The 24,048-nt window shown below is 45.7% G+C and overlaps 1 protein-coding gene and 1 long non-coding RNA gene across 2 annotated transcripts; one reads left to right on the top strand and one right to left on the bottom strand.

The window, feature by feature from the left end:
• Positions 1-499: 499 nt before the first annotated feature.
• Positions 500-22,647, top strand: LOC121550483 (collagen alpha-1(I) chain). The gene is made up of 47 exons (XM_041862751.2): positions 500-712; positions 2,913-3,104; positions 3,630-3,652; positions 3,900-3,935; positions 5,155-5,247; positions 5,929-6,000; positions 6,569-6,613; positions 7,116-7,169; positions 7,687-7,740; positions 7,917-7,970; positions 8,150-8,203; positions 8,469-8,522; positions 8,651-8,695; positions 8,848-8,901; positions 9,926-9,970; positions 10,109-10,162; positions 10,815-10,913; positions 11,037-11,081; positions 11,256-11,354; positions 11,513-11,566; positions 11,768-11,875; positions 12,673-12,726; positions 12,934-13,032; positions 13,252-13,305; positions 13,445-13,543; positions 13,901-14,008; positions 14,305-14,358; positions 14,474-14,527; positions 14,729-14,773; positions 15,008-15,214; positions 15,398-15,559; positions 15,895-15,948; positions 16,239-16,346; positions 16,748-16,801; positions 16,931-16,984; positions 17,358-17,519; positions 17,681-17,788; positions 18,085-18,246; positions 18,461-18,568; positions 18,893-18,946; positions 19,064-19,171; positions 19,391-19,444; positions 19,583-19,690; positions 19,796-20,078; positions 20,327-20,517; positions 20,645-20,887; positions 21,320-22,647. The coding sequence occupies exons 1-47, from the start codon at positions 631-633 to the stop codon at positions 21,464-21,466; spliced, it is 4,350 nt and encodes a 1,449-aa protein (XP_041718685.2). The 5' UTR covers positions 500-630; the 3' UTR covers positions 21,467-22,647.
• Positions 7,923-8,906, bottom strand: LOC121550484. Its single transcript, XR_005996963.1, has 3 exons — positions 8,820-8,906; positions 8,617-8,726; positions 7,923-8,007 (listed from the first exon to the last, which is right to left on the bottom strand). It is a non-coding gene; the product is annotated as an uncharacterized LOC121550484 (long non-coding RNA).
• Positions 22,648-24,048: the final 1,401 nt, after the last annotated feature.

Here is a 24,048-nt window from a genome sequence, read left to right as displayed (position 1 = left end):
GGAACAGTGCATGCCCAATTTAGTGCCCAAGTTGATGTGGCACCTTTTACTCGTAAAAGTAAGACCGTGCTACAACTGCAAAGCATTCAATATTGACAACAAATTAACATCTGCCTGGAAACACACAAGCGAGATAAGCAACTTAATTGAAGTCCCTTTCCTGTGCACAAGTCGTTTCTATTTAATTGCAACCCTGAAGAATCTACAGACAGTGAGCTAGCTATCCAGGCCCTCCTCGCCAATCGACTTTTGGAGATGTCATGTCCTGTCGTCTGTCTAAGCCAGGATAGGGGATGATTTTTTACTAAACCTCCACTTTATCTAGAAAGATCCAAGTTTCCTGAGACTTTAAGGTGAAAAAGTGCCTATGACACCCCCTTTGCAATGATGGAAGGAGGGACTTTTTTTTTCATGAACATGAGCATGCTGGAGCTTTCTGGTGTGGCCAGCACCTCCCCAAAAGTTTGGAATATAAAAGGCAGGGCAAAAAGTTTCTGTAGGCAGTAGGGAGTTTTCTGCGGGGTCTGGATTGGAAATACAGAGGACCGGACCCTACTTGTATGATTGGAGTCTAACGGAAAAAATAACTTCCCCCTCGCCTCAAAGAGTCTACATGTCTAATATTTAGACATGTTCAGCTTTGTGGATATTCGGTTAGCGCTGTTGCTCAGCGCAACAGTGCTTTTGGCAAGAGGACAAGGCGAGGACGATCGTAAGTTTCACTTTTCAGTCTATCCTTGCCTCTATTGTCTTAACGAAATTGATATGGAAAGACGGTGGGTTGAAGGAGAAAAGTGATTTTCATAGGAAAAAGGTTTGGTGACGACTGAGCCATTCAGATACATATGCATATTAGGATACATTTCTATTCTTTATCTGTGGTAAATGTTTATTGATTGTTGACTGGTTACCTGTTTTTTGTGGGATTCATAAGGATAGCCTACCTCTTGCAGCTTGAGCATAGTGTATGCGCATCATTGCTTGTGGGCCTTCTCACGCGTGCCTTTGGAACGAGTTGGTACAGGTTCCAAGGCTTTCCCTTCCACTCGTTATTTGATGCCCTGGAGGTACATTTTAACAGCTGGAAATATTAGAACGCATGTACGGGATAGAGGGGAAGGCTACAAGGCTTGCCAAATATCTGCCCATTGGATTGAGTGGAATTGAATAGGCCTATATGGCTCAACAGTCTGTAAATAAAGGATAAATGTATTCAGTTGGTTATTGAACAATAATTCGTAGCCTTAGGCTAAATGTCAGCCAAGTGGAAAAGGAACAGGGTCATTCCTGAACGATGGAAATTTTGAACCTAGAGTTTTTCTAAATGGCATATAGCCTAGCATATAGTCATTTATCACAGGTAGGCTACATCTTTTCAAATATGTTTTTTTAAAACGTTTGTAGAAAGAATACAGTGACCTAAACGTTGAAGGAGAGGACAAAGCATCATCATGCGCAAATTCCCTATAATAGTTTCAAGCTCAGTTATTTGGCCTAGGTAGCTACTTACAAAAAGTGTATTCTAATAGAGATAAAGGATAAGAACCTAAATGCATTACTTATAGACAAACTACATAAGCAGTTTTAAGTTATTTGATGTATGATGTCAAATTGTCTAGACTGGTTGAGTATAGGGTTTCTAGTTGCATCTGGGGCGGACAGATGTGCAAATTCGCTCTACGGCCCTGTAGCGCCACCATGTGGTTTTGACATGCAACTCCACCAACATTTAAACGCTTTCGATGAGCCCCCTACCCTCCCATTTAATTTTTTTATGATAATTGATAACACATTCAGAGTTCGGAAACTTTCCACTGAGGGAAAAACGCTGGCGCATGCCAACCGGACAGTTTTCAATTATTTCAGCAGCGTTTGGAGGACAGCATAGACGACGTGGACCTTTTCCACTGACTCAGTCAGGGAATTTTATAGGCCTATTGTGGGACATTTTTAGACTGTTTCGCCCTCTACAGTCAAATCGTAGTAACTCCTGTAGACCAACATTGTTGGTTTGGACACAGGTAGTCCGGCTCTCGGCTAAACAAAGACCACAAATTAGCCACCAATACAATAAAATATAGGCTATTTAGAACTATTTCTAGCGCTAGCTGGGCCTACATTGGAAATGCAATGTCTAGTTGGATATTCATTAGTCTGGTTGTATATCCAACAATAAATAAACAAACTCAAGACAGATTTTCTGAGGTAGTCAAGCCTGATGAGGCCTGATGAGTATACTACAAAGCAGAATCAATGAGTTTGCCAGCTAACTTTAATAAAATAATCAGAAATACCTATTGATTTTCTGGTTCATTAAGAAAATTAAACTTAAATATGTGTTTTTGGTTCTTGAGTCAATTAGACCATGCCCATTTCAAGTTTATCTTTCCAAAAAATAAGTTATTTCAGAATATTTAGGCAAGTTATCTCGGAAACTCATTTTACATTTCAAATATATTTGTCAACATAAATGTAGGAAATAGGCCTTACTTTAGTAATTTTCCAGGCCTTCTGTCCTGTTGTTCATTCCTATCAAGACTTTATGCATTACAAATACATTTGTCATTTAGCACAGTGTTTCTTAACTCCAGTCCTTGTGTACCTCCAACAGCACACATTTGTGTTGTTGCCCCGGACAAACTCACCTGATTCAACTCGTTGAGGGCTTAATGATTCGTTGACAAGTTGAATCAGTTGAGCTTGTCTGGGGCTACAACAAAAATGTGTACACCCTGGGCATACTCGAGGACTGGAGTTGGGAAACGCTGATTTATACAGAGCGACTTTTGGTGAGTGCATACATTTTCGTATGCATCACCTGGTCAAGGCGTCATCACATGAGCATCCGTGCCTTTCTAGGTCAACATTGAAGGCGAGTGTTCTAAACTATTTCCTCTCTGCATCTTTCTCAGGCACCGCCGGCAGCTGTACGTTGGACGGTCAATTCTACAACGACAGAGATGTCTGGAAACCCGAGCCATGCCAGATCTGCGTGTGCGACAGCGGCACCGTCATGTGCGACGAAGTTATCTGCGAGGACACATCCGACTGCCCCAATCCAGTGATCCCCCACGACGAATGCTGCCCCATCTGCCCCGACGACGGTACGCCGATTTCCTCCCGACGCAACGCTCATGCGCTCACGGAGTTTACTTTAGAGGCGCAGGCGCTCCCAGAATCAGTTTTGAAAAGTTTTTTGAGGGACTGTTCGGCTTTTACTTTTAAGGGGTTGGACAGCATTTTATGGATGGCCAACGAGGAATAAACTTGGATTTACCTTTATTCCAATCACACCAGTCATTTTCCCCCATTTTCTTCCGAAATGGGATGGGATACTATTCAGTGCTTCAGGCACATATTATGCGCATGTCCAGTCTGGTAGCACTGCCACCTCATAACTACCTTTGGCCTTCCTTTCAACTTTGACCTAGTCTCAAATTTGGGCATTTGTGTACATTTTCATTAGGCCTAGTTCAGACATTGTAGGCCCCTATTAGTTCTAAATCTAATAACATAGGCCTAATGTACAATTTGAATGCACACTACAAATATTTAATTTGTTTACTGTTCAGACTATTTCAGCTAGTTCAAATTTTAATCTAATTGTTGTTTTTCTGTTACTACCATAGGCTTCCAGGAGCCAAAGGTTGAGGTAAATATGATATTATGATCCTTATTGTTATTAACTATCAGATAAGGCTAATATAATTCGATGTTGTATTACTGTTAATGTTTAAAGTGTACTTCACATGTATTTTTGATTGTTGATTCATTATAAACACATAATTGAAACAAATCTATTTGATCTTACACTGCACATCTAGTAAGGCCATAGGACAATAAGAACCACATCCTCATTTACAACCATGACCTAATGCTACTATTTCCCCTTCCAATAGGGACCCCAGGGTGATCGTGGAGCCAAGGGAGAGCCAGTACGTTTCACTTCCTTATTTCTATCATGCTTTGTATTCACTTTCTGGGGGCCAAAACCTAACAAACATGAGATACATGCAAAACTTCAAGTCACAGTTTTTCACTAATCCTCCATTGACAGAGGTGTGTGGACGTTAAAGGTTTGCACCTATATCCCAAGTTAGGATTTGGCCCTTATGTTCTGGTGTCTTTTTGTACTTGTGTGCCTCTTGTCTCAGTTTTAAAGGACAGGCCTAGTATCTTGCACATCACTCATAATGACTGTTGTATTAGCTCATAATACTCATAGCAGAGTTTTGGCCTATATTAGCTATTAGTAGATTCTGCTTTTATGTTGGTAATGTCTGACATGAGGTTAGATTATTATCGAAGGCAATGGATAGACATGTACATCCAGAGTCTTTGGAGTTTACTGTTGGAGCTAAATGGCTAAATAGTTGACTACTATCTTCATTATTTAAATCTCAATTCATATTTTTCAATTGGTATAGATGTTATACTTCAGCCAAAGCCCAACCTGTCTAGATACCCATTTGGTGACTAGTATTTTGAGATATGTGGGGATTTGTATTGGGCCAGCATATGCAGATATAGTGTGCATTTATTGGAATAGAAATACAATTTCTTAACTTGAGGAATTCTACTCCATTTCAAATGAATTAGAAGAATAATGTGGTTCTCACAATCACAATATCTGGGACAGTGACTGGTTGGCCCTAACCAAATACTTAAAGTGGGTACAGTGTAGTGTTACGATCTTTATGACTTAAGTCACTTGGGATTGTCTTATAACTGAGACCATGCGTGTCATTTTATCTCTGATCAGTTGGATGGATGGATGGATGGATGAATTGACAGACTGACAGACTGGTAGATACGTATACAGTTGGATGAACAGATAGATAGATGGATGTATGGAAGGAAGGACAGATAGATAGATGGATGTATGGAAGGACAGATGGATAGATGGCCTAATGTACAAGTAATCTGAAGTTATTACAGATATGACCCATCAATATGCTTCTAATATACTAGGGGCCTATATGCCTTGAGTTCACCCCAAACCCTAGGCCTATGTTAGCTTTTCCCTTGTCACTCTTCACTGATGCCTTATCCCCCATAGATAATAATGAAGCCCTTTTCTATATTCAATGACTACTACTATGTCTCTGTGATAGTTCATGACTAACCAGCTTCTTTCTCTTGTCTCTCCTGCAGGGAGCTCCTGGTTTCCCCGGCAACGATGGTATTCCCGGCCAGCCCGGCCTTCCTGGACCACCAGGACCCCCTGGACCCCCTGGCCTCGGCGGAGTAAGTATCTCAGGCCAAGATGGACGTTTAACCTACTTAGCACTGACCCGGAGTCAGCTTTGACCCAGGTCGAAAGATTAAAAGGTTATGCGTTAGACAGAGAACTGATCCTAGATCAGAGATTAGGGGCAGCTTCTGTTTTAAAGAAATGGGAGAAAGTGGCTAATTCTGACAGCTGGGTGGAGAACACAGCAACACCCTCTTATGATGTCACAAATCACTGATCTCAATATAGTCTGGACAGGCTCCAAATAGAGTGTTAGCGCAGTAAATACAACAGGAACTATTGTGCTATTTTATTCAGAATGGAAATCTACAAATCATAATGATACACCTCCAAAAAGAGTAGAGGCAAGAGCACGGGAGGTGAAATGCTAAGCTATCCTGGTTAGAGTGCAGTGCAGTCTGTATTTCAGCACCAGGTCAGGTGGACAGCGCCCAGCCAGGAGTGGACAGGGAGATAATGCCTAACACAGCTAGGGAACGCCAGAGAGGTAGTCACCCTGTAGATATGAAATGGATATGAACAGATCTGTCATTGATATGGACAGGCCTAGTGCCTTGCATTCTCTAGCCGTGTTAGGCCCATCCATATACTGTATGTCGAGATCACAGCACTGTTCTCATGATTCCCAATACTGACTGACTGTAACACATCTCTCCCTTGTGTCTCCCCTACAGAACTTCTCCCCTCAGATGTCTGGTGGTTTTGATGAGAAGAGCGGTGGTGGCATGTCCATGCCCGGCCCCATGGTATGGACATACAACTACACAGAGCCTGTTGGCCAAGTAGTATCACTCACTTGTGGAATCTGTTTTATGTTTAGGAACAACCAAAAACTATGGCCATGAGAGACTTTTGCTCAGCAGAAGTTCTACAAATTGACCTCTGTGGTACTCCATAGGTCACAGCAAATACTATCCCATAAAACAAATATGATATTTTCATGTCTTATGTACTTCCATATCCACATTATGTAACAATATGAGTAAAATAACTAACACCATACATTACATGTTTGCGATATCTGCATAAACTTTGACTCTTCCTACTTTGTCACTTCAAAAATAGCATCAAACCCCGTGTTACCACTGTGTAGATGCCTTGAAAAGTTACTGATACCAGTATTCTAATATTACTCTTCATGATGTGACTGTAGGGCAATAGAATGTATACTTTGGAAGGACTTTAACCCTCGCCCACCCAACCTTTGGTTGATCCTTTGGTCAGTTGGCTCCTTCTCAAATATATATTCTAATGGGAAGACTGATGTGATTGGTCGATAACTGACTGATCGTTTCTTTTCCTTTTGATTGACAGGGCCCCATGGGTCCCCGTGGTCCCCCTGGACCTCCTGGCTCAAGTGTAAGTATCCCTTCCCTTTGTGTTCTAGCTGTTTAAGTTATATTTGTCATGTAAGTGAAGAGAACTGGGGTCAAAGGTCAAAAAGAGGTCAGTTTATGACCCTAGGTGAATTGCATGATGGGAGTTGAAGTCGCTCTCGAGTTGTTTCGTTGTTTTTTTTAAGCATATATGGCTGAATGTAAACTTAGTTTAATTTATAGGTTCCTGACCATTTCTATTTAGTGTCTGTTTAGTTCTTGTCATTTTATTTCAGTTTTAGTTAGCTCATAGTGTCTGTCATTGGCTTTACTTTTAGTTGACTATTTTTATTGCTTTTTTGTTCCTTTTTTTTTTTTTACATTCAGTTTCAGTCTTCGATAACTATAATGACCGTGGGAATGTTTGACCCACAGGACTCATTGTCCCATGAGCTCATAGCCCATTGTCAACAGAACTAAACAATGTTGTTTTTTGGATGGATGAACATCATAGTCTGACATTGTCTCTTTGTCTCCCCCTATAGGGACCTCAGGGTTTCACTGGCCCCCCTGGTGAGCCTGGTGAGGCTGGTGCTTCTGTGAGTATCTCGTTCCGGAATCTTCCAGAAAATGATACACCATCATCTCAATATCACTTCAGTATCTCAATCCCTCATAAACACACACTTTGAGCTAAATTCTACATCATATTCTGCAGGGCAATACAATGCCAAAAGAAGAAAAATAGCTCAACATACAATAGCTTCACTTAAAAAACAACTTCCAAACAACCTCCAGACTACTAAGCCACCCATTACCTGCTGCATAGGTCTTTCCCTATCCTGATGCTTGGAATGGAGCCAACTAAGTCACAGGGTCACCCCCCACCCCCACATACACACACAACACAGACACACACACCCATCACCATCTTCCAATAATGTTTAGAATGACCTACCCATTAATTATGATTTCTAGATTAATGTCAAATGATCCTAGATTATTTCCATCACTGACAAATTGTAATGAAATTTCTCACATCAAGATAACTCACACACACACACACACACACACACACACACACACCCTTCTCACCCAGTGGGTTATCTCTTACAGGGTCCCATGGGCCCCCGTGGTGCTGCTGGTCCCCCTGGGAAGAACGGAGATGATGTAAGTCACCATTATATCCATCATTAAAATCGACCATTTACCATCTATGTCCCAGGACAATTTCTGGGTAAGATATTCATAAAGCGGAAGGATTTGGATCATCATTTATTCCTCACCTTGTCTCCTCCTCTCCATCCCTCTCTCCTTCCTTCCGACCCTCCTCTCCTCCCATCCAGGGTGAGTCTGGCAAGCCTGGTCGCAACGGTGAGCGTGGAGCTTCCGGCCCACAGGTGAGTCGCAATGTCATTCTCCATCCATACACTCACTCTAGAACATTAGTGTCGAGCAATAGCACCTAATAGTCAGACACCATGAGACATCTCAAATACTTCAAGGGATGTTAAGACATCAACTGCACTGATAACATGTCTCGCTCTCTTTTTCTCTCTCTCTCTCTTTCTCTCTCCAGGGAGCTCGTGGATTCCCCGGAACCCCCGGCCTTCCCGGCATCAAGGGACACAGAGTGAGTCATCGCACCCCCAAACTGTCCTGGTAGAAGTTGCTCTCCAGAACAGATCCAGGATCAGCTAAACGTCCCCATGCCTAACCTTAACCATGAAGGGGATGCTCGTGAAACTGATCTTGGACCAGTGTCTGGTGGCAACATCAGCCTATACTTCACAAATAGCAGCAATAGAATCTGCCCTGTTTTCCTGTCCTCTAACCTTGTCCTCACTCTCTCCCTCTCTCTCTCTCTCCTCTCTATCACGCTCTACTTCCTTCTCTAGGGATTCAGCGGTCTTGATGGAGCAAAGGGAGAGTCTGGCCCTGCTGGACCCAAGGTGAGACCCCCTCTCCTCCATCTCTCCTACTGATGTTGAAATCACACACATCCCCCCTTTCCCCTTTCCCCTCTCTCATCCCCCATTCACTGACCTGTCTGTCTGTGTGTCTGTTTGTCCTTCCTCAGGGAGAGGGTGGTGCATCTGGTGAGAACGGAGCCCCTGGAGCCATGGTGAGTCCCACCTTCCATTTTGTCAGCAGACCTACACAAGAATATGAGTGTAGAGAGAAGATCACAGTCATTTTTAGCATTCTGCAATACAGTAGCAATGTGAATGGCAGCCATGATTACTTACCGTGCCAATATCTCTCCCTCTCTTTTAGGGACCCCGTGGTCTGCCTGGTGAGAGAGGCCGTGCTGGTCCCAACGGAGCTGCTGTAAGTCAACCCCAAAACCACCCCCTGTAACCAGTGGTGGAAAAAGTACCCAATTGTCATACTTGAGTAAAAGTCAAGATACCTGGGCCTCCCGAGTGGCGCAGCGGTCTAAGGCACTGCATCGCAGTGCTAGCTGCGTCACTACAGATCCTGGTTAGATCCCAGGCTTTGTTACAGCCGGCCGCGACCGGGAGACCCATGAGGTGGCGCACAATTGGCCCATCGTCGTCCGGGTTAGGGGAGGGTTTGGCTGGCCGGGATGTCCTTGTCCCATCGCGCTCTAGCGACTCCTATGGCGGGCCGGGCGCAATGCACGCTACAGTGTTTCTTCCGACACATTGGCTTCCGTGTTAAGCAAGCATTGTGTCAAGAAGCAGTGCGGCTTGGCGGGGTCGTGTTTCGGAGGACACACGGCTCTCGACCTTCGCCTCTCCCGAGTCCTTACAGGAGTTGCAGCGATGGGACAAGCCTGTAACTACCAATTGGTAAAAAAAATAATTAAATAAACTGTCAAGATACCGTAATAGTATTCCTTTAAAGTATTTTTAATTAAGTACTTTACACCACTGCCTGTGACCATAAACAAGGGGTGCAATAGCACCATTACAACATAGTCCTATTGACCCTATTCCTGTAGCTCAAGGGTCATCACAATTCCCAAGCATTTTGTATCTTTCAGATGTTTACTGATCAGTCCAGGACTAGCTTGTTGGAAACCTAACCATTCTTACTCTCAATCTACAAAATGCCTCAACCTGATTTACCTGAATGTCCTATATTGTTGAACATGAGTCTTGTATACTGGTCTCAGTAGGAAGCCATATTTTTATGTTCTAACAATTCAGGATGTCAGTTATTTAGTTTTACAGTGTCATGTTGGATTCTGACATTAAATGGTCAGCGATTTTGTTTGTTTACAATTTATGTTTACAGTTCAGCCATATTGGAATTGTACCCTGAAGGGTGGTAGCTAGTTGATTCTGACCCTGTTGTGCCTCTCTCTCTGCATCTTTCTCTCCTGCAGGGTGCTCGTGGTAACGATGGTGCTGCGGGTGCTGCTGGTCCTCCTGTAAGTACTAACGCCAGCTGTCTATTCACACAGTACACAACCATCAACAGAAACATATTGGTACACAAGCACACTTATTCGGTATTCATCATTTAGACTGTAACTCAATCCTCTCTCTCTTGTTTTCTTGTATTCTAGGGCCCCACTGGTCCCGCTGGTGCCTCCGGTTTCCCCGGTGGCCCCGGAGCCAAGGTAAGATGTCAACTTGCACCTATCCGTGTTCACACACCTGTATACCTTCTACCTTCTTACATTCTATCCTCCACCCTCTACCCTCACCCTCTAGCTCTTTCCCAGGGGGCAGTATTTGGAGAGGTAGATGAGATACAGTACATCCATTCTAGCACATAAGAAAACAACAAAACAACAATGGTAATAATAGTGTACACACTGCAGTGTTTCCAAGATAGTGGTATCCATTTGCACAATGCATGAAACCGTGTGTAGTTGGCTGCCAGTTGAAAGTCTATCCAGCTTCACTATTGTGATTGTGCCATGCCATGTGTCCTTGTGGGGTCAGAGGTCACATTGATTTATTTGGGGTCATGATGTGGATATGAATTTTGAATGGCAGCATAGTACAGTACAACCATATGGAAGTACTAGGGAGTAGGGTAGTACAGTACTGGTACAGTTGTACTTAACTTGGTAGCAATAGTACTACTAGAGTAGTACTTGTGTAGGGTAGTACTTAGGGAATGGACGGATGGGGTAGTGTAGTGCTAGTACAGTACAACTAAAGGGTAGTACTTGTGTAGGGTAGTACTTAGGGTAGGACTAGTACAATACTAGTTCCATGTTCTTTCTGTTCTTGCCCTGACCATGTCTATCTTCACCCCAACAGGGAGAGGTTGGTGCCCAGGGAGCTCGTGGCGGCGAGGGACCCCAGGGAGCCCGTGGAGAGGCTGGTAACCCCGGACCTGCTGGCGCTGCTGGCCCTGCTGTGAGTCTCACCCTCAGAAACCTCTAGTGAAATACACCTCTGGACTGTGTTGGTGACTTGAAGTTAAATTTGCTATCCTTGTGAGACTTTCCCCTCTAACCCTTTGGTTTGTATCTCTTGTAGGGAAACAACGGTGCTGATGGAAACCCCGGTACCAAGGGTGCCCCTGTAAGTATACACCTCACCCCACTCCTCAGTGAACTAGTGATTTTAGTTGTCATTGGTTTGTCTTGGTATTTGTTCAACTTTGGAAATAACCAATATTGTTGTTACTGATTTGTCTCTCAGTGATAATGAATCCAGGAAGTATAATGATTGTTGTCACTCTGCTGCCTCCTCTAGGGTTCTGCTGGTATTGCTGGCGCTCCTGGTTTCCCCGGACCGCGTGGACCCCCCGGACCCCAGGGTGCTGGTGGAGCTCCCGGACCCAAGGGTAACACTGTAAGTCCAGCTCCCTCTGACTTCCATCACTAAATATAGTAAAGAAATACAATTATCTATGTTATCTTGAAACGTATGTTGTTGCAATAACTTGGTCAGAATGCACAGACCATTGAGTGTGGGATCTGATAATGATGTTTGTTATTTCTTCATCCTAGGGTGAGGTTGGTGCTACTGGAGCCAAGGGAGAGGCTGGTGCTAAGGGAGAGTCTGTAAGTACACCTTTTGACTTAGTCTTTGGACAAATACGATCCACCAAGTCACCCATACCACATACACTGTATCATGTACTCACATACTCAGTCAGCAGTCCATATGTGTCTGAACTCTACCACTGTACTGATCCACATCTCAGCACAATGCCTTGCCACCCTCCATTTCTCTGACCTTCATCTTGTTTCTCCATTACCCAGGGCCCCGCTGGAGTCCAGGGACCCCCCGGCTCTGCTGGTGAGGAAGGCAAGAGAGGAGCCCGTGGTGAGCCCGGTGCTGCTGGTGCCCGTGGAGCACCCGGCGAGCGCGTAAGTACCCCAGATAGTCACACACTGTCCACTCTTCATCATAATGTTCTCCTGTCCTTTACATGTAGGCGTTCCCCCATTCCCTTTCACTGTCCTCCTTCCCCTTACTCTTAGGAGAGAGAGAGAGGAGGAATGTATGCTATAATAAAGGAACTAGCCCTGTGTTATAATCTGTTGACCAATATCTCAGTTTCACTGTCCTCCTATCCCATATGTCCTCCTATCTCCTACTTTTAGAATACCCTCCCCCTGCCTCACTAAACTGTGTTCCACAATACTCTGCTCCACTGTCCTACTATTCCAAAGAACCACCATTGCATTACTGCCCCATACCCATCAAAATGATGGCGTTTGAACCATCCAATATAATGCTTTAAATCACCTATAGGAACTGGGTCAGTAGGAGAGTGCTATACAAGAACTTGGACATTTGTCTTTTTATACATTGTTTACTTCCGCACAGTACAGCTAGTATTGGCACACACCCACACAACGATGATATCTATGTCACTATTCCAACACATAAATAATCACATTATGACTTATGAATGCTAAGCTCATTGGAACCAATAGCTAGCTAATAACCTCTCTGGTTCCCAGTCTGCTAAATGTAACTGTAGCCCTCACCCTGATGTTTCACCTCATTTGGCCACCAGAGAGCTGTGAGCGCTGAGCAGTAATGTAATGTTACTGAATGGTTGTGTTATGGCGCTGAGGTAGCAGTAATGTTGTGGTACTGACTGAGTGACAGACAGTGTTGTGGTATTGACCTGTGTTGTGTTTGTCGCCCCCTACAGGGTGCCCCTGGTAGCCGTGGTTTCCCTGGTGCTGATGGATCTGCTGGCCCCAAGGTGACTACACACACACACACACACACACACACACACACCTGAAACAAACACATACCTGGAACACACACACATCCACACCTGCAACACCCACCCACTTGTTCAAATGTATATACTACAGTGCACCTCCAAACGTTGCTACATGCTATGGTCACTAGCTAAGTACAGCAAACTCATCTCTCCATCTCTCTCTCTCTCCCTCCATCATAGGGTGGCCCTGGTGAGCGTGGTGGCGCCGGAGTTGCTGGACCTAAGGGTAACACAGGTGAGCCTGGCCGCAACGGTGAGCCTGGTATGCCTGGATCCAAGGTGAGTTAGACAGGTGGCCGGTCTCAGATCACTGGGCCTTTGTTATACACGATCAGTGTTGGATCATTATTCAACAGCTAATAGATACTATAAGAATGAAACCCATAGATTCATGTTAATATGGCATATCAAGATGTGTATGCTGCCTATGTTATGTGCTTATGTTACGGTTGTTATGTGCCTGACCTTTGCCCTCTCACCTTTGCCCCCCATCTCTAGGGTATGACTGGTAGCCCTGGCAGCCCTGGTCCCGATGGCAAGACTGGCCCCTCTGTAAGTTCCTCAGCTACAGATTCACCTGACCCTCACAACACCAAATCAACGACACTGATAAAGATGAAGTCCTATGACTACTTCGCCCAATATCACTGTGGTCACTGACTCTCTCTCTCTCTACCCTCTCCTGTGACAGGGTGCCGGTGGTCAAGATGGTCGCCCTGGACCCCCCGGCCCCGTTGGAGCCAGAGGCCAGCCCGGAGTCATGGGATTCCCCGGACCTAAGGGAGGCGCTGTGAGTAACCCTTCTGTCTCTCGCTGCTCTTATTGGGGCACAATAATTGATGGGCTGATTCGAGAAATTAAATATGACATTGAGAGTTAACACAATGTATCAGTGGAGGCTGCTGAGGGGAGGACGGCTCATAATAATGGCTGGAATGGAGTCAATGGAATGGTATCAAACATATGGTTTATGTGGTTGATACCATTCCATTGACGCCATTCCAACCATTACTATGAGCCGTCCTCCCCTCAGCAGCCTTCACTGCAATGTATGACATAGTTGTCCATAGCCTAAAACCTAGGTTTCAGTATACAGTATTGCTCTCTGATGGGAAATGAGCTAATGGGTATTTGTCTTCCCCTGTAGGGTGAGGGTGGCAAGCCTGGTGAGAGAGGAGTTATGGGACCCGTTGGCGCTGTTGGCGCTCCCGGAAAAGATGGTGATGTTGGTGCTCCTGGTGCCCCCGGTGTTGCCGTAAGTACACTTCCACCCTCCAGCATCCCACAATGCTTCACTCCCATTCTCCCCAAAGCTTTAAGGACAACATTCTTCAGCATTACCTACACTGCGTCACACTTGCACGCAAGCAAACACACTATCACTAATCCAAGCCAGCATGGAATCTCCTAGGAGACTGCAAAACCAAACCAAATGTTTCCACTCAGTTTGTTTTTGCTTACATTATATGGGGGTAACCCCCATCCACCCACCATTATGCCGGTCACACTGATTTTCCTAACCGACTCTCCTACTTCTTCTCCTCCTCATAGGGACCTTCTGGAGAGCGAGGCGAGCAGGGAGCCGCTGGCCCTCCTGGATTCCAGGTACAGCCCTGAGCAATGGGCAATAATCAGTATCTGACCAATCACAGACCTCCTCCTACTTCAGGTCCTCTGGCCATTGGCTCACCTGTCTCTCTCTTGTCTCTTTCTATAACAGGGACTTCCAGGACCCCAAGGTGCTATTGGCGAGACTGGCAAGCCCGGAGAGCAGGTAAGAACACTACAGGAATACAGCACCTTTGGTGTTGTCACTCACTGCCTCATGCCTTGTCCTTGGTACTCATCACTACATGACACTTGACTTCCTGTCAAGATTTGTGACTTGACACAGCTGAACATTGAGCATTACAAATGCAGATCTCAAATCTCTAATCTCTAATATCTTCTCTCTCTCTCTCTCTCTCCTGTCTAGGGTCTGTCCGGTGAAGGTGGTGCTCCTGGTTCCGCTGGAGCCAGAGTGAGTATCCCAGAACAATAAAGACATAACTTCCTGGGTGATAGACTGCTACAGCTACACTGTTGCCAAACAAGACAACGGCTAACAGCTAAAGCAGCAACAGACTAGCACCCAGCCGACCCAGGCTAAAGACATTAGCATTGACATCGATAACATCCTTCATCTTATATACATGTGATGTGATGCTCTGGAACCAAAGTTGATGCCCTCTCCCCTCTCCTCTCCGTACCCCAGGGTGACAGAGGTTTCCCCGGTGAGCGTGGTGCCCCCGGCCCATCTGGACCCGCTGGTGCCCGTGGCTCTCCTGGCTCTGCTGGTAACGATGGTGCTAAGGGAGAGGCTGGTGCCGCAGGTGCCCCCGGTGGCCAGGGACCCCCTGGCCTGCAGGGAATGCCCGGAGAGCGTGGTGCTGGTGGTCTGCCAGGCCTGAAGGGAGACAGAGTGAGTACCGGTGCCATCCTTCACTTATCATCCTCCATGCCTAAATTCATGTTCATCAGTGGGCCTTGACTTCATACTTCTGTGGCACTACAGTGGACTTGACTGAGTCCATAAAAGCACTCATCCGTCTCTGTATCTGTATAACCCACGACTATACTAATTCAGCTATTCTTGTGTTGACAGGGTGACCAAGGAATCAAGGGTGCTGATGGTGCTGGTGGTAAGGATGGCATCCGTGGTATGACTGGCCCCATCGGACCCAACGGCCCTGCTGGCGCTCCTGGTGACAAGGGAGAGACTGGCGCTCCTGGAGCTGTTGGACCTACTGGTGCCCGTGGTGCCCCTGTGAGTACCTCAGTCCCACCCTGTTACCACCTCTCCACAGACATGGCACAAAGACCTAAAAACATAGTTCCCCATGCATCCATACCACAGGCATCTCTCTATGGGAGTTAGTCTTGAAGCTTCAAATAGAGACCACATTGCCACAATGCATGAAGCAAAGCTCAAATGGTTCCAGAACCTAGTGAGCACCAAAGAGAGCAATAAATAATGAAACTTAAGTAGAAATGAATGCATATAGAAGAAAGAACTGACCCACACTCATATGATGCTAGTCCCTGACCCGTAACACAGTCCTGACCTGACTAACCCTAACCTTCTCCTCTCTCCTCTCCCAGGGTGAGCGTGGTGAGTCTGGTGCCCCCGGACCCGCTGGATTCGCTGGGCCTCCTGTAAGTACACACACCTCTTCACCTGTCCTCATTTCACACAGAAATCACTTCTCAATTCACACAGAAATCACTTCTCAATTCACACAGAAATCGTCCTCAATTCAAACAGACATCAGTTGTCAATCAAGATGATGACTCGTAACATCTTGCACACTATGACGATTCTAAATTGATTTCATTGACATTAAATTAGACAGGCTTATTTTACCATAGCATCCAGTCTAGATGAACCTCCACACCAATATATTCTACATTCACTCAATCACTTCTTCTTCTCTCTTCTCCTTCAGGGTGCTGATGGTCAGCCTGGTGCTAAGGGAGAGGCTGGAGATAACGGTGCCAAGGGTGACGGTGGTGCCCAAGGACCTGCTGGACCTACTGGAGCCCCTGGACCTCAGGTATAACACGTGTGACTGACCACTGGGTACCCACCCTGACCCATCTTAAATGGTCCTCTGTAGTTTAATTGGTAGAACATGGCAGTTGCAATGCCAGGATAGTGGGTTCGATTCCCGGGACCGCCCGTATGTAAAATGTATGCATGGATGACTGTAAGTCGCTTTGGATAAAAGCGTCTGCTAAATGGCATATATCATATTATTATATTATCATATAGTTCTTTATTGATACGCATTAAAGTCATTACACAAATGAATGACACCATCATAGCCCTACAATGGTACTATCAGCGACTTCAGCTGGAGTATTGTTATATTGGTCTCCCCTGTAAGACCGCAGTATTACAGAGATGTTTGTATTGCTCTCGTTTACTGACTGAAGCACTGATGTGTCCACACAGGGTCCTGCTGGAAACACCGGACCTAAGGGCGCCCGTGGTGCTGCTGGTCCCCCTGTAAGTAACTTTGTATCTTGTCCTCCAACATCTCTCATCTGTCTGACTGTAAACGATAGCATTTGTAAAGTAGTATCATGCTTCCCAATCTGATACACTAGGTTGACCAGTGTCTCTTTCTCTCTTTAGGGTGCCACTGGTTTCCCCGGTGCTGCTGGCAGAGTTGGACCTCCCGGCCCATCTGTAAGTACTTCTTTCTCTACCACCATACCATTCACACTGAACCATGCTCGTCATCCATCAGTATAGCAATACCCTGGCTCTGGCCATAGGTTCCACTTTAACCATAGGCGAACACTAAGCAAGCAAACCGCTCAATAATAGCTTAAAACAGCAATCCCACAACACAACAGCACAAATATCAATACAACATATTATTGTGCATCCAACCCAAGACATAACTGCATTGCCTGATGCCCATACAAGCATCTAGCTAGGCATTAGCTTAACATTTAGATGATCACAATACTGTCATCGATAACAGCCGTTGATACAGGTGTATTCGGTCAACTTCAGCCTCATCTCATACTCAACCATCCTCTCCTCTTTCTTTCAGGGCAACAACGGACCCCCCGGGCCCCCAGGCCCCGGTGGAAAGGAAGGACAGAAGGGTAACCGTGGTGAGACTGGCCCCGCCGGTCGTCCTGGTGAGCTTGGTGCTGCTGGACCCCCTGGTCCCCAGGGAGAGAAGGGACAGCCTGGTGGAGATGGTCCCAATGTAAGTACCCCTTTTTTGGCTGTCACTGTCACCCTAACAAAGTAACACCCTACGCTGACAAGCCAGATCAATACTAATACTCCTTTTGGAGTGCACCTGTAATACACGCTGATGGAGTTTAAATCTGACCTATTCTCTCTTTTTGTCCTTCTCTCCTACAGGGACCCTCTGGAACTCCCGGACCTCAGGGTATTGCTGGACAGCGTGGTATTGTTGGACTGCCCGGACAGAGAGGCGAGCGTGGTTTCCCCGGCCTCGCCGGACAACTGGTCAGTACCGCAGAGTGCTAGTTCTAGAACTTCATGTTAAATGCGTTAGGCTTTTGCAGAGGAGACACAGTTCATGGTGGATATCCCTAGTTTTCAGTAAGGCAGTGATTAGATAGTCTACAGGCCTGTCACAACGATGCTAAAGGCCCTCTGTGCTAGCTCTGCCAAGATGGCAGCCGACTGCAACGCTCTTGCAGTAGCTTCTGCATACAGTTCATACACCATTGCTCTACTTCAGTAGTGGTACTCTAGTGTTATGGTTGAGGTCTAACCCTGATCTTTGTTTCCTGCTTTAGGGAGAGCCTGGCAAGCAGGGACCTGGTGGCCCCTCTGGTGAGCGTGGACCCCCTGGACCCATGGGACCCCCTGGACTGGCTGGAGCACCTGGCGAGCCTGGTCGTGAGGGAACTCCTGGTAACGAGGGATCTGCTGGTCGCGATGGTGCTGCTGGACCCAAGGTGAGAGCTATGCTCATACACTGTCCTCAAGACAGATTCACCCCCTCACTTTGGGAACCAGCCTGTTGGTATACTGTAGACAATCTACACTGGGCACCATTACACGACTACTTGCATGGCTGAAAGAGCATCCAATAGTTTCATGTATTGGGATCATGTCCAGGAGTTTGATCTTCTCTTGACCCGTCTCTGTTCCTCTCTGTCCTGCCTGTAGGGAGAACGTGGTGAGTCTGGTGTTGCTGGTGCTCCCGGTGCCCCCGGACCCCCTGGCGCCCCTGGACCCGTCGGCCCCGCTGGAAAGTCTGGTGACCGTGGAGAGTCTGTAAGTGTCCAGATCCCCCGCCATTACTCCCTTAGACTGACGAGGAATACATAACTGGGGGCAATTCAGACATGATAATGTTCAGAGACCGTACTGTATGTTGACAACTGTTGTAGCCTCAAAATGGCCGCCCATCGCACAGTAACTAGTTAAGGCTGTAGAAGGGGTTGAGGTCTTTGTTTGTAGTCCTGTTAGAATATAGCATATACTGGAGCTCCTAATAGTTGAGCTACATAGCCTTTATGACATGCCTTCGAGTTGGGATTATCAATTGAATTGATTGTCATATCTCTTTCTCTCTCTTTCCCTTTCTCTCTTCTTCAGGGTCCTGCTGGCCCCGCTGGTATTGCTGGCCCTGCTGGTCCCCGTGGCCCAGCTGTACGTATATACTCCATCAAAGATTCATAAAACCATCACGATGAATACAACATCTGCTCTTCCACTCTGAGTCTGAGGAAACGGTATACTGAACACTCCTGTCCTTTTCCCACCCAGGGACCCGCTGGAGCTCGTGGAGACAAGGGAGAGGCTGGCGAGGCTGGAGAGAGAGGCATGAAGGGACACAGAGGATTCACTGGCATGCAGGGACCCCCTGGCCCCTCTGTGAGTCCCCCAACTGATTACAAATCAACAATAATAACACAAGTGACTCCAGCATAAACAAGGGAAATGGGTCGCTACCCTTTATCCAAATGCAGTAAACCATAAATAGCTAGATTCGTACAAGCCTGCAAAGGCACAAGGAAGAGATATTTCAACCTTCTCCCTGTAATATTGGTGTTTGATATAACAGGCACCTTAATCTGTTGTTTCTGCCCATAGGGACCATCTGGAGAGTCAGGACCTGCTGGAGCCTCTGGCCCCGCTGGACCTAGAGTGAGTATGACCCACATTATGACAACTGTTACACAACTATCAGCACAGCAACATTATGACTGGGGATCACTTCTCTGATGACAATATGATGTGGATAGTCTACACTTTCGTATTAAGCTATGGCTCTCCCTACACTAGGGACCTTCTGGATCTGCTGGTGCCGCCGGTAAGGATGGTATGAGCGGTCTGCCCGGCCCCATCGGACCTCCCGGACCCCGTGGTCGCTCTGGAGAGATGGGACCCTCTGTAAGTCACTTCAACCACTTCAAAATCGGTATATTTTGCTCCTTGTACTCCTCTTATTCTTCTTCACATCTTATCTTGGTTGGCCTTTGCTTCCTCCACATATAGGGACCCCCTGGCCCTCCCGGCCCCCCTGGCCCCCCCGGACCTCCCGGTGGTGGATTCGACATGGGCTTCATTGCTCAGCCCGCTCAGGAGAAGGCCCCCGATCCCTACCGTCACTTCCGCGCCGACGACGCCAACGTGATGCGTGACCGCGACCTGGAGGTAGACACCACCCTCAAGAGCCTGAGCCAGCAGATTGAGAACATCCGCTCTCCCGAGGGCACCAAGAAGAACCCCGCCCGCACCTGCAGAGACCTGAAGATGTGCCACCCCGACTGGAAGAGCGGTGAGTCGAAGAGTCATAGACCCATTCTAGACTACGGTTGCTTGCTCATCATTAGTCAATAAATTGCTTGGCTTTGAGGAAAGCATGGAGCTGTATTGGTTCTGACAAGCTTTAGCATATTGTGTAAAGACATCTTCAGTATACACAAGCTTGTTTAGTTTCTTGTGAGTCTTGCTGTCTGTGTAGTCTCAAAACAACAACAATCACATTGGATGTTCTTGACGCAATCCACTCTCTTCTCCATGCAGGCGAGTACTGGATCGACCCCGACCAGGGCTGCACCCAGGATGCCATCAAGGTTTACTGCAACATGGAGACCGGCGAGACCTGCGTCTACCCCACCGAGGCCGATATCCCCAAGAAGAACTGGTACACCAGCAAGAACATCAAGGAGAAGAAGCACGTCTGGTTCGGCGAGGCAATGACCGATGGCTTCCAGGTGAGAACCTCGGAGGGTCAAACTGTTGGGAAAAGAGGACCATAATCGCACCATTCTCTTGGATGAAGTGTCCTTGATGCTAACTCCAAACCATGCTAACTCCATTTCTTTCTCCTTTCCCCTACAGTTTGAGTATGGCAGTGAAGGCTCCAACGCTCAGGATGTTAACATCCAGCTGACCTTCCTGCGCCTTATGGCCACTGAGGCCAGCCAGAACATCACATACCACTGCAAGAACAGCATCGCCTACATGGACCAGCAGTCCGGCAACCTCAAGAAGTCTCTGCTGCTCCAGGGCTCCAACGAGATCGAGATCAGAGCCGAGGGCAACAGCCGCTTCACATACAGCGTCACCGAGGATGGCTGCACGGTGAGTCCTCCTTCCTCCTGTTACCTACTCTCTGCTGTATCTTAGTCTGTGTCCGCTCAGGAACTGTTCTAGAAAGAATCATTCCTCTCAGGAATGGTTCAAGAGAGAATTTGCTCCTTTTGAAGAGGTAGTTGGTGTTAGACTGTGGGTATGAGCAGCAGTAGTCTTGTCAAGGTGGAATTGGAAAGGGCTTTTGGGATTGTGGTGTTAGTATAGGACAAGGGTCACTAGTTGGAAGCAGATGAGGGTTTCATGTGAGGGGCTTTGGGATAGTATCTGTGATGTTATTCCTCATAACTTGGTATAAAGTGCTTTTTCCAGGAGCCATCTTTTGAAAGGGTAAAGGGGGAAGGAAGAGAATGATTTAAATTGATTAGGAAATGGAAACTATGGATTCTGATTGGGCCTTTTTCACCTTCTCTCTCATCACAGTCGCACACTGGTGCATGGGGCAAGACAGTCATCGACTACAAGACAACGAAAACATCCCGTCTGCCTATTATTGACATCGCTCCTATGGACGTTGGTGCACCCAATCAGGAATTTGGCATTGAAGTTGGCCCAGTCTGCTTCTTGTAAAAAAGAAATCTGGACTTGAAATTGTTTGTGTGTGTATGTTTTTTTCTAGCAATCACCCCTCTCAACCCATTTCTATGCATTTAAAAAACCCTAGAGTTTAATTTGGCCGTTCAAATGGTCCACTTGCTTAAAACTGCACTTCTGAAGACAGTTGGTTGTGTGTCATCAAGCTTTTTTGCGACCACTATTACCATCAACACCGAGGATACTTTAGAAGACTCAATGGTTTCACTGGCAAAAAGAAAATAATATATACTTGTAAAGTGTAAAATCCCCCCTGGAGTTTGACAGAAAAAACATCCCAGATACAGGTGACTTTTTTTTACCACTGCGGAAGGACAATGAAAAAGAAAATCAAATGCTTTGTACAACTTTCAGGTGATGTCAAATAAATCTTAAAAATGACAGTGAAGTGTCTTGTTGTTGTACCCACCTAGAGAAGCAGTTGTTCCTTCTGAAGTCACACGAAAGCAGCATTAGAGACATGGGTTCAACTTCTTTTTTAATCTCATGGCTACCTCAAAAAGGAAATCCACGTTACCCAGTGTTAGTGAACCCCAGGTTAGATTTTACACGGCAGAAGTATGGTTGAAAGTAACAGCTGCAAAAGGTGCTATTCTTCATGAGGTCCTGTCAGTGGAGGGTGATTTGAAATTGTGCTATTGTGTTGTCATTCTTGCTTGCAGGACCTTAGGTGCTAAATTAGCAGATTATCTTGATGTCAGTCGTAACAGATGTGTTTCAAGTGTTGGCTAAAACCTCTGCAACAGAGGCTTAGCAAGAGGTATACTGTAGTTAGGATGCACATGGTCCTGTCTAGTGTAGAATAAGCAGGTGGATTTGTTGTCTGTTTTGTTTTGAACATCTTTTGACACTTTTTGGTTGTTGTTTGTTTCGTTTTGAAATCCCCCCTTTTGTTGTCCAATTGCTTCTAGCAGTACCCCTCTCTCTCCCCCCATTGTTTTATTTTGTTTTGTTTTGTTTTCTTATTTTATGCGAAGGGTTTTGGAAAAGATTGAACACAGAAAAAATTGAAATATCGTCAAATTATGAGAGAAGCAGACACACCGTTGGGGGATTAAAACAAGAGGATCTGTACCTATTTTGTATATGTATAAAAATTTGAGATGTTTTTAATTATTTTGGATGCTGAAATAAAGCATGTTAAGTGGTCTACCTTATGTTTGTCAGACATGATCTTGACTATTCCCTGACTGCCCAATGGACTTGAATGAGGCACAGCTTGCACCTGTTACAGTTGTTTTAACTGAAAGGAAGATTAAAGAAAATCTCAGAAATGTTTGCCTCTGAAGATTATATGCTTCTCAGAATCACGTAACATTTAAGTTGGAGCCATGTCCAAGTCAACAATTAGTAGGCTAAAGTAAAAACACATGGTGGCCATTGTTAGTGTTAAAGACCGTTCAATAGTACAAACACAGCACAGAAGCTGGATACTTCAATACTCTACCTTTACAACATAGACTAAATGGTTTAAGCCTTTTTCTGACTTAAAACCACTCGGGACCAAATCCAGTTTGAAGATGCATATCCAAGACATTTGACTTTAGTTCCCACGCTGTTCATCTCCTTCCGACAGGGTTGATTGAAATAGATATTCCATTCAGTTCTGTCACGTATATCCCCCAGTGATAACTATCCACATTGGCGCTCCCTTGGCGACAGCAGCGGTGCGCGACACCTCTGTATGCAACCAAATCTATCGTGCCAACAGTGTACGTATTGATGTTTACGCATCCATCGGCAAAATAAATACCACTACACAATTGAAATCCGATTTGTTTCAAGCATAGTTAATCCGAAATAGAAAAATAAATACAAAAGGATAACCATCCGTAAGACATTCTCTCTGATAGGTATTCAGTTGTGGAGACCCAGCACCGTAGTTTAACCATCTCTGCCTTTCAGTGGCACACTTTTCAGGTGGGCTCTACTCTACCAGTTAGCCCTGAGTTGGCTTCACAAAGGGCCCGATTGTCCACCTTTTTGTGTCAGCAGGCAGCAGCATAGTAGGCGGCTACCCCCAAATTCCGGAGAGGGCAATAGGAATTGAATGAGTCTGTAAATTCCTACTTTTGGGCTCACATTTCTCGGATATGCAACATCAATATTAAGCACAAATAACGGCTTTTTGGCTAAATAATCTAGGCTACAAAATGATTTTAGTTCGGGTAGACTAGTCTGTTGTTTTGGTTTTCCTGCTTGTGTGCAGTTTTGAAGATGAGGTGGTGGACTGGGGTAGGAGTAAATGGGGATTTTGAAAGAGAGGGGATGAAGAATCATGAAGGAATATTGTGAACATTGATCATTCATTCCGTAAATGAATGCACTTGTAATTTCGCTCTGAAAGCATCTTACTAACAACGTTATAATCATTGCTAAATGAAAAATAAGTAAGCTATTTATCTCTTATATTGTTGATATTTTCTATACCCTGTTGCAATGTGGACTTTGTTTAATGTCAAGAAAAGTGTGACAACATGCAAGCACGTGCACACACAAGCACACACATAGCGACACCGACACACATGTTTGTTTTACTATCCTTGTGGGGACAAAAC

This window comes from Coregonus clupeaformis, chromosome 35 (genome assembly GCF_020615455.1).
Source record: "Coregonus clupeaformis isolate EN_2021a chromosome 35, ASM2061545v1, whole genome shotgun sequence".
Classification (NCBI taxonomy): domain Eukaryota; kingdom Metazoa; phylum Chordata; class Actinopteri; order Salmoniformes; family Salmonidae; genus Coregonus; species Coregonus clupeaformis.
Note: the sequence above shows the minus strand (reverse complement) of the source record. Positions and strands in the feature narration are given on the sequence as shown.

Bases quoted from the DNA above. Each gene is read 5' to 3' on its own strand.
- LOC121550483 (XM_041862751.2), top strand. From the start codon at position 631: ATGTTCAGCTTTGTGGATATTCGGTTAGCGCTGTTGCTCAGCGCAACA. The intron at 8,204-8,468 runs GTGAGTCATCGC...TTCCTTCTCTAG, and splicing joins CCGGCATCAAGGGACACAGA to GGATTCAGCGGTCTTGATGG. The intron at 14,009-14,304 runs GTAAGTACACTT...TCCTCCTCATAG, and splicing joins CTGGTGCCCCCGGTGTTGCC to GGACCTTCTGGAGAGCGAGG.